Here is a 10577-nt window from a genome sequence, read left to right on the forward strand (position 1 = left end):
AGCCACATCGCTTAAGGACAGGGGCAGATGCGTAAAAAACGGCCGACATGGGAACTGTACCAAGACACGGGAGGTGACGGATGCCGCGGCCGCGTTCGGCCTATGCACGATCGGCCTTGTTTCTGATGCATCATCCAGGTGCAGACGCGCTTCCGGACACTGAACACCCCTCCGACAGCCCTGACCCCTCAGAAACGCCAGGATGCCCTGAATCCCTGCCCCCCGAAACCACGAAGCTGAGCCTACCTCCACGACCAGCGTTTCGTTGGTGGGCCCCGCAGAGGTCAGGCTCTCGGGCTGCCCGTGGGACCGCCGGTAGTCGAAGGTGGTGCCTGAGAATGCGTAGCGGCCGGGCCGGTCCACGGTCCAGCGGCCGTTCAGGTAGTAGGCCTGGTGGGCGTTGCGCACGGCGATGTAGCAGGTGGACACGCTCGTCTCGTGGACACGGATGCTCCGGGCTCCGGGTGGGATGGTGACCACCTGGTGGTACTCTGGATGGAAGCGCACGGGCACGGGGGAGCAGCCCTGTCATCCGACGGTGCCAACGCCACCCCCGGCGGTTAGAACGATAGCTTTGTTTAGTTATTACTCAGAGCAGAGCTTCGCGATTTCCCCTTCTGCTGAAGACCATGCCTGTTCAAGTGACTTAGCAACACTGTGGACCAAAGCGGAAGGCGTGGGAAGCAGGCGGGAAGCAGGCAGGTGTCAGGCAGGTGTTAAGCAGGTGTCAGGCAGGTGTCAGGCAGGTGGGGACCGTGAACACCTGCTGCTGTCGCTGTGCCTCGAGCTCCTCCCACTGGGGAAGTCCCCGTGCAGCCTCTCCGCTCACCCCTGCACCCCGTGCAGCCTCTCCGCTCACTCCTGCGCCCCGTGCACCCTCTCCGCTCACCCCTGCACCCCGTGCAGCCTTTCCGCTCACCCCTGCGCCCCGTGCACCCTCTCTGCTCACCCCTGCGCCCCGTGCAGCCTCTCCGCACACCCCTGCACCCTGTGCAGCCTCTCCGCTCACCCCTGCACCCCGTGCAGCCTCTCCGCTCACCCCTGCGCCCCGCGGCCGGTACTCACGGCTGGTGCGGTGCTGCTTGGCATACAGGCCCCTGTGCGTCGTGCAGTCCGAGTTATTCCCCTTGCACACACCACAAGAGTCTTCAGTGGCATCGGATCCGAGGACAAGGTCACAGCCAACTCTCTGGAGGACCCGTGAGGTCACACGTCGTTCGTGAGAGAAAAGACAACAGGAGGGAAGTCAGAAGCCTCAAGCAGGAAACGGCCTCCCCGCCACAGCCGAAAAGTCCACCAACAGGGCAGTTAACAAATATTTATTGGATACCCAGTATGTGCACAGCGAGACCGAAATTCTACTCTGCAGAGTCAAACGAACGTCACCTGACCTCTCCAGCATCGCTGCGCAGCTCCCTGGCCCCGAATGAAGTCTAGCAGGTCGCCACGTGGGAGGCATGGGTCAATTTTAGACTGACACAAAGCACTTAGTACGAGTGACAAGCATGTGTCCCTGCCGGGGTCCACTGGAATACGCCACATTCTTTCGTGTCCCCCTGTGCAGTGGCAGAGAGGGCCACGTGCCACACGGAAATTCTCCCTCACAATAAAGTATGGAAAAGGATGTCCTTGCTGGCTCTCCCGAAACCTCGAAAACTCCATGACTCTACAACGCTTTCCTGATAAGCAGCATCGTCTACAGATGTAAAAAAAAAAATCTATTCGGAAATGAAACAGCTGTAGTTCGCAGTCGTTTGCTCGAAATGCTTAGGGCCAGATGCGTTTGAGACTTTCGCATTTTACGAAGATAATTAACATACTATGCATATAACGCGAAAGTCCCCACTGGGCCTAGGATATAGCGATGACGTTTCTGTAGCAAAACACATACGTCTTCATACTAAGCTAAGGGAAAATCACACTGACCAGGAGTGTCACATGGGCTCAGGGCAGGCTTTGCCACAGACCGATTCAGGCCAGCTTATATTTTACAGCCAACAAACTTCTCATGTCATAGCTAGCTGGATCTCGTAATTATACACGAGAGATTTCAACACTGTATCATCAAGAATACCTGAAAGTAATGAAATATTGAACAAATCAACTGATCATTAAACAAAACGGGTAGAGATGCGAGCATTTTAAAGCTGAAAAAGATCTTAAAAGAATCCCCCGGCCTCATCTTCACGTGTTAAAAAGGACCGCACTGCGGGCACGAGCGCGTGGTAGCGTTTTTACCACGGTCGGTCCTGCAACCCAGAGACAACTGGAAAGAGAACCGAGGTCTTCGAACCCCGGCGATTAAGAACGCTGGGTCACCGCTTCGTCGGAGGCCCATTATTTGCGTGCAGCGCATTTGACTTGGTCACCCCTCCCCTTTGTTTACAAGGACATTCTTTCCGTATCTTACTTCCTTCTGCTCCTGGCGACAAGCTCTGAGGACGATCGGTGTTCGCTTGGCCACCAAGTCCTCCCCGGCCCTTCTCCTAAGTCCCCCTCCAATGGCGGCTCAGGGTCCAGACCTTCCCGAGGCCCTGCAGTAGCTGCCAAGTGGCCTCCAGGCTGAGCCGCCCCTGCCTGTAGTCCTCCCCATGCTGGTGCTCAGCCGCCACAGCCTCATCCTGCGACCCCATTTGCTCCCGGTCCCAGTGCCTGTCCTATGGGGACACGAGGATAAACACCCAGCTCCTCATCCAGGCAGCGGGTGGCCCGGAGAAGCCTCTCCCTCCCGACTTGCCTCCCTCGGCATCCCGCAGCCCGTGCCCACCGAGCTCTCTGAAGACCCAATCGTTTCCGACCGACCCATGCTTTCTCACGCCTCCCTGCCCCCCTGCCTGTCTCCCCAACACCCCCCTTCCAAGTCGCCCTTTCAGATCTAGCTCGGAAGCTTCCCTCTCCAAGGAGCCCTGCGAATATCCCAGACGCGCGTCTCAGAGGGAATCGGGTCTTCCCTGCTCCCCACGCTCTGCACGCACCTCTGCTCTGACGAACCGCTGTGTGTCACCTGGCTTCTCCCCACCCCGGGCTGTGACGTGGGGAGAAAGGGCTCGTTCTAAGTGTCTGGCCTCTCTAGCCCCTTACAGGATGCCTGGCACAAAGCAGACCGTCTGGAGATGTTTGTTGAATGAATGAACGATCATTATTACCTCACATATCCCATCTACACAAACATTACGGCTATGCTTCGAGCATGGAGTCCCATCTTTGACTTTATTGGACAAAGAAAAGAAGAAATCAAATCCTTCTGCGATACAGTAGAGTTTGCATAAGTCCTGATCTTAAAAAAACATACACACACAAACACAAATAAGAGAGATACTTAAGCTCTGATCATTTTTGCTCTAAATTTTAGACTTTTGTTTTTCTTTTTTGCCCATAAAATAACTCCCACACAATAATACATTGCAAAGACAGTTTTGTATGGTCGCTTCAATAGGTTTGTTTTTTCCCTTTCATTTATCATCATTATCGTTTGAAGCTTCACTGTTAATTTTTACTCTACTCTGTCTTTTATTAGTCATTGCTCTTTAGGCAGTTATTGGCACATAGTAGGCATTCAATAAACATTTGTTGACTTACTGCAACATTGCTGTTCACTATTCTACCGGTATAATTAGCTACTGTTTTCTGGAAATGCAAAAAGTCACTACCACTTTATAACAATATGCAAAATTCTTACAAATAAAATGTAATATGAGAATTAAAATGGTTACTTAATTTCTTAATAGCTTAATGCCGTTGAAGAAATACATAATATTTTTAAACTGATAAAAGGAATCGCTTTTAGATGAGATCTCCAGAGAACAATATTTTCTATAAACGGATTGTCAAAAAATACTGATAATGGAGAATATAGGTATCATTATTATACCTAAGATTGGTAGATAGTTCACTTCTTCTCTTGATAATATATTTCAAGGGTTTATGATTTATATAGTTAACAGAAACTTTTGTATACATCTTTTTTTCCCTTTTTCTTTTCTTGGTAGGAAGGGGATAGTTGTTGACGAAAATTTTGTCTGCCTTAGAAGTTTCATAAGCCCAAGACTCTTCTACAGATATTTTCTTTATTTCGCAAGAGACATGACTGAATAATTCCGTGATTATTTTATTTAGTGATGACTAGCAGAGCCAGGAGTAGCACACATATTTTGACCCCAATTCAAGGCTCTTTTATTTCTTTCTCCTGCCTACTTGATTCTCACTTACTTAATTTTTGCTGAGATTAAAACACAACCAATACACTTTGTGTGAAACTGCTTGCGATTTTCCTTCAGAATTTACTAACTTTGTAAGCCTCTCACTGTGAAAATTATATATTGGGGTGGTAAAAGTAAGTGGCTTATGAGAAGGTCCGGCTTATGCCTCTCTTGAACATTGCTTGAACGACAGCCCCAGTTTCAAAGAATGACATAATTAGGTGTTCTTTGAATTTATTCTGAAATTATGCTACTTAAGCTACCAAGTTCAAACGAAATCATCATCGTATACGTGTTTCTCTCCAACCAAAGAGTAAAATCTTACATATAGTACAAATAAATGTCTGGGTTTACAGTTATAGATCAAGACTTTCTGAATATGGTATACTTGAAAATTATCTGATTTTCCAAAAGATACTAAAGTTTTTCTTTCATTCTTTGGCAATGAAAAGTGCTCAGTGGGTGACGTGCTTATGGTAACATCACCGTCAAGTACCGTGATTTGTGATTAAAAAATAAACATCGATCCATTATCAGTAACACATATCCTTTGAATTTTTTATCACTTTACCAGTTTTCCTGGTATTATGTGCATGCTGTCTAGTTGGCTTGTTAAATTCTGACCACACAGCTGGTCAAGTTCAGATAGGACGCCAGCAGCCCTGGGGCAGGCGGAATCAAAGCCCCCCTCCCCCGCCCCCCCAGAAGGCTCTGTGACATTGACCTCACAGGGTTGGGCACCTGGTCTGTCTGAGCACACCACCCATCTCAGGACCCTGCACAGGTAACGAAGTGCGAGGCTGGCGCGAGGGGGCGGGGTTTGGGACTTACCTCCCACCTGGGTGTAAGGCCTCCACCTGTAGAGCCGCCCGCGGAAGCGTCTGCCGTTGAACTCGGCACACTGCGTGGCTCGGAAGTCCACACTGTCCTGGGGACATTTCTGCCGGTTGCAGAGCTGCAGCGAGCGCGAGGGGCCCTCACAAAACCTCCCTCCGCGCGACGGTCTGCAACGCATGTTTTGCAGTTAGAAACCTCACATTTCAATGGCTACTCACCCCGTCCTAGAAATTAGACTTATTGGAGAGATGGAGCAGATGATGTTAAATTGTTTACGGGAATTAAATGACAAAGGTGCGTTTCTAAGCGGCCACTGGCACTTTCTTACGAATTAGGGTCGTGGGCAGTGTTCTCCCTTTAGCCATCGGTAGAAGGGGTTGGGATGCGGAAGGCAGGCTTGCGTGAGTTTGCTCCCGGCCGCCTCCAGCATCCCTCTGCGGGAGACGGGGTGAGCGTCTCTGCTCCCCAAACTCCATAAAGGAGAGGCGACTCAGGGAGGGCGGCGGCTCTCCCAGAATTGCAGTCGATAGAAAGAGGAACCGAGAAGGAAATTCAACTACCTCCCTGCTTTCTTCTGCCCGTTTCCTGCGACAGGCCGGTACCAGATTGGGTGAGAAGAACCAGTCACCTCCGACTGGTCGGCGCTGCAGCAGAAGCCCCTTGCTCCCCTCCCCACAAAATTCACGAGACACACCAGCGCGAGAGCACCCCGATTCAGGGAGCCTGCCAGGCCTCTCGCATCAAAGACAGGACTGAAATGACGGTCATGTGACTTCTGTATGAAACGAGGCTAGGTGCAGACGGAGGGCTGAGCGGTCTGCCACTCCGCTGCCGTGCTGACTTCTGTCACTCGGTTTCCCACCGGCCTCAACGGACGACGTGTGCCGTGAAGGCAAATGCATTTGATGGAAAACAAAATGTTTTTTTTTTTTTTACATAAATGAATTGTATTTATTGATTCGTATTTATTTGTGTTCTCTACGCTTTTTCTGTGATTTCTTTATTTTAGGCTGACCCTTGGTGTTTTAGGTAAATAGAGTTAAAATCCAATTCTGAAATACCACTGTTTGAGTCTGTTATTTTTTGCAATGGGCAGGTAGTTATAAGCGTCTTTGGTAAACTGCATCGAAGACATAATCACTGCTTAAGAAATGCTAAGGGAGATGGCTTTCCTGGTTAGCGTTTCTTAAATGAACACACGAAGCACAGGGCAAGCATGACCGAGTTCAAGTTCAGGGCCACGGAGGCTCGTGGCAGGGAAGTGCTGGCTTGCGCTGGGAGGTGGGGACGGGCTTACTTGGGGTTGGTGCAGAGGCGGTCCCTGTGGGACACGCCTCCCCCGCAGGTCCTGGAGCAGGGCGACCAGGGGCCCCAGGCTGACCAGTGGCCGTGGGTGGGCTCAGGGCCTTCGTCGCCGTATTTCACGCACTGCCCTCCACGGCACCACTAAAAATTAAAAAAAAAAAAAAAAGTCGCAATGGCTCAGAGATAGATAGGCGCGTGGTCACCACGGCAACGCTCTGCCTGGCTTTGGGGAAACTCGTGGCCATCGACGCTCCTGCTCTCTGGCAGCACGTCACAAACACAGCGATGACGCCTCTTTCTCCTTCCCAGAGCAGAGTCATTCCGCAGACCCACGGGAAGGCAAGAGAAATGCGAAGCGACTCTCCAGCCTCTGAGCTGTGGAGCTCGGCGCGGACCACCAGGCGTGCTGCCTGGCCTTGGGCCCAGCTGCCTCGCTCCCAGCCCAGAGGACGCTAACCTCTCCCCAAACAGTGTGCTTTTCACCTCTCGTTTTCACGATGGACTGAGTCTCAGGTGGAAAGGCCAGCTGGAGGCTCCACCGGACTCAACACCTTGTCGTTCTGGCCGGTTGGCTGGGCCATCGCTCCGAAGCACCTGGGCTCAGAGGCTGGAGGCTGTGGCTGATGCGGGTCAGAGGTCCCTCGGCTTTCTGAGGCGACGAAGCAGCCCACACAGAGCTCGCCTGTCCCCACAAGGTCGGAGACGCTATCAGCTCCTCTCCTCAAGGGAACGGCTCGTCATGTTATTTCGCGAGAACGCCCACGTGGCTCCTTCACCTTCGCCCCACATGAAGGCGACACTGATCTCACACTGTCAGTGATGCTGGTTTTTCCACCTACGGTTTGCTGTAGGCTTGGAGGTTCTTAAATAAAGACCCAGCCATCTGTTGAGAGGGGGGAAGCAAGCTGCTTGTCCCTTGTCGCTGGACCACAGAGCAGCGGAGGGCTGGCCCGAGAGGAAAACAATGCTGTTTTTATGGGAGGAAAATAAACATACTTCCATCATGAACAGATGCATTAGGCTAAAATATTTGACCATCATTGGCACACAGAAATGGCAATTTCAAGTGGTTTGATTGAATATTATTTAAGGAAGAAAAAAATTGAATTTAAGGACATAAGTGATTCTGAGGACTAAAGTCTCATCCATTCGACTCTTTGATTCTTTCCCATAAGCAAAAATAAATCTTTCATTACGGCCCAGGTGTCAAGGAAGCCCCGCGGTCCCTGTCCCCTCCCAGCTCAGGGACGTGGCCTCGGCGAGCTAAAGGCGCGGGCTGGAGAGGAGGAGGCAGCCCCGCCGACATGGGCGCGGAGCCGGGTGCTGGTCGTGGTCGTTTCTGCTTCGTTTCAAACACACCGTTCGGTCAGCGCTCGCTCGTGCAGCCAACGTGAAAGCGAGAATCGACGCGTTGAATAACTCGGAAAATATGTTCCGGTTTTAAAGCCACTTGAGATCATCCCTCCGTTACGGTCATAATTAAGCCAGCGACTTGATGCGTATTTAGGTTAAATTATTTAATGTCGCTTTTGGTATTAGACATGACTTTAATTACATTTGGTTTCGTTTTCTTTTAATATTCCGCAACCTATTTCCATATTGTTTTTCAAAGACGTCGCGTGGATCGTTCACGGAAGTGTGTAGACACAGCTACCTAACGCTCCAGACGGGCTTTTTCCAGCCGGTGGGCCCTCGGCGGACATCTGCGTCTTCTCTGTCTTCTGCTGGGATCGTTGCTACTGCGGATCACAGTCTTGCAAATGCATCTCTTGCTATTTTTGCCACAGGACCCTTAATACCCTTAGATGACTCTTCCGCTTCCATAAATTATTAAGAAAATGTTTTGAGAAGCTTAGGAGAAAGCACTGTGTTTCCTCCTAAGGAGATGAGGGGTACACAGGTGCATATGGACATACACACCCACACAGGTGCACATGCATGATTCTGGGTACAGTCTCACACAGGTCACAGGCCTGGGGGCCCGTCGCTGAGGAGGTCGGGGGAAGCCCATGTGTGAAATTCACAAGTGAAATTGCCACGGAGACGCCCGGGAAGCTTCCGAGGACCGTCGCCTGTTCATCGCGATTTTATGTTTCATCGGTAGCGAAAAGGGTGGCTTCACTTTAAAAAGTACGATGTCGCGATGAGATCCATGTTCTTGTCATAGTCACAGCACCCGCATGTCACACCTGACCCAGAGCACACCGAGAAGCAGGAAATCGGCACCGTGGAGCAGAGAATGAGCCGCGTGCATCAGTTCTGCCACGTGTGTGACCCGGGGCACGATACCCAAGGCCTCGAGCCTGCGTGTGGACATGAGGGTGACAGAAGCCACGAGCTTGAGCTGCTCCGGGGACCCAACAGGATGCCAGGGGCTGAGTGAGAGCGCCCCACGCAATTTATCTGGAAAGCGAGAGCCGGTTTATTTAGACGTTAAGGAGCCACGATTATTAAAAACGGGGATCTGCTCTGGATGCACCAGGCTGTGGCCTTGACCTTCCAAGGATTTCTCTCACATGAGCATGGAGGACTCCAGCGTCCTTGTGCTGGAAGAGTCCTTGAGTGCACGGTGGGGTCACCATGGGCTTCCCCCGGGCTGTCGTGAGGATTACATGTAGGTAGCATGCTGAGCACGGGTTCGGCACACCAAACACACTGGACGTTGGTCGCGTTTACCCCCACGCCCCACGCACACGCCCGGGGCCTCGATGGTAACGGCCAGCCGGAGGACACGGGCTGCCAGCAGGAGGGGGACGCACGAAGCCGTCTGGCTGTCGAACGTCTGCTAGGCTGACCTCCCGTGATGCACGCACACTTCTAAGTCGCTATCCCTCGCAGACACACGCGAGCCAACATCAAAGGCAGATTCACACGAGCCTCGCACGCCTGCCCCGCTGCGGCCTCTGGGCAGCGTGAGATGCCGGGCCCCACGCTTGGTTGCTCTGTAATTCGTAGGCACCTGCTCTGGCTTCACACACCCTCGTTCTTTTTAATATGAAGGAAAAAGCTATCTTGGGAAACACAAGAGAAAATCATTTAAAATACCAATGAAAATCAATTGGACGGTGCTTTCAAGGTAAGTACGATGTAACCAGAATATACGGGTTATTCTGAGGTAGCTACGGCCACAGCATGACCCAGGAAAACAATAGCTTATGGCCAGGAGGGCAGCAGGACACCTGCAGAGCCACCCCCCACCTGTGTGACAAATAAATCATGGGCAACAACAGAAGGGGGGGCCAAGCTTTCAGGAAATAGGCATAATTTTGCAAACTGTCACCTAAAGAATACATTTGAGTCCGTTATGATCAGGAAGGTCACGAGTGCCTTTAGCTCACTCCTCCGATCCGCTCCCTGTGTCCGATGACAGCTGGCGTTTTCACTTTGTCGTCCCTCAGCAGCCCTTTTATTCTTTCGAGAACCTAAAAGCATTTTTAGCCGATCTTTTGTTATGAGTTGATTCAACTACTGAAGCCTAGATCACTAGAACGATTTCAATATGAATCCCGACCTCCGTGAGAGACTGAAAAATAAAGCATGTTGACGTGTGAAGGGTGAATTGTTGCTGGGTGCTATTCTCAGGTAAGTCTGCCTTATTTCTCTCCATTTTCTCAGTCGGCATTGCAATCATTTAACCTAAAAGCGTACACTAGCATTGCACATTAATATTTTAAATCCTTTCTGTCTGTGCTCACACTTAAATATATTTAAGGGCGATATATTTACTTTGGAATTTAAATGTAACAGATCAGCAATATTTGGCATGCATTTCTTTTTCACGTTCATTAGTATCACTAAAAAGATCAGATATTTATGAGTGAAAATGGTTGCAGTGATATTTTGGGTCTAACACATTTCTATCTTTGTCAATAATACTTGATCTTCTGAAAAACAAACAAACAAACAATGCCATCACAGGTTAAATCAAAAGGATTAAAATATTGCTCTTGAGGCCTAAGAAGACTTATTTTCCGTTCAATGACACGGTTACTCTCGATGTGCTGCCTTACGTGTTCCTTCTTTTCCTACCCAGCTCGGTCTCTTTGTTTCCCAGGAGCAGCCAGAGGTCAAAGCGGTCTGTCCACTCCAGCATCTTCAGATCAACGCTGGGGGCTTTAACAGTAGTGCTTGGAGCTGGTTCCTTACATGGTTAAGTGGTGTCAGGGGCTTAATGTTTCCTGTTACTGAACAGATTCAGCTGTCGCCTTAGCCTGACACTGGCATCTATTCATCCCT

At 50.5% G+C, this 10577-nt stretch overlaps 1 protein-coding gene across 1 annotated transcript in view; it reads right to left on the minus strand.

The window, feature by feature from the left end:
* Positions 1–10577, minus strand: part of ADAMTS16 (ADAM metallopeptidase with thrombospondin type 1 motif 16) — a 106662-nt gene that overhangs the window by 46496 nt on the left and 49589 nt on the right. The window contains exons 13-17 of the mRNA XM_025050503.1: positions 6334–6482; positions 5031–5203; positions 3147–3277; positions 1066–1189; positions 247–491 (exon numbers count right to left, since the gene is read on the minus strand). Coding sequence (XP_024906271.1) covers positions 247–491; positions 1066–1189; positions 3147–3277; positions 5031–5203; positions 6334–6482 — 822 coding nt within the window. The remainder of the gene's footprint in view (positions 1–246; positions 492–1065; positions 1190–3146; positions 3278–5030; positions 5204–6333; positions 6483–10577) is intronic.

Source organism: Pteropus alecto, unplaced genomic scaffold (assembly GCF_000325575.1).
Source record: "Pteropus alecto unplaced genomic scaffold, ASM32557v1 scaffold137, whole genome shotgun sequence".
In the NCBI taxonomy this organism is placed as follows: domain Eukaryota; kingdom Metazoa; phylum Chordata; class Mammalia; order Chiroptera; family Pteropodidae; genus Pteropus; species Pteropus alecto.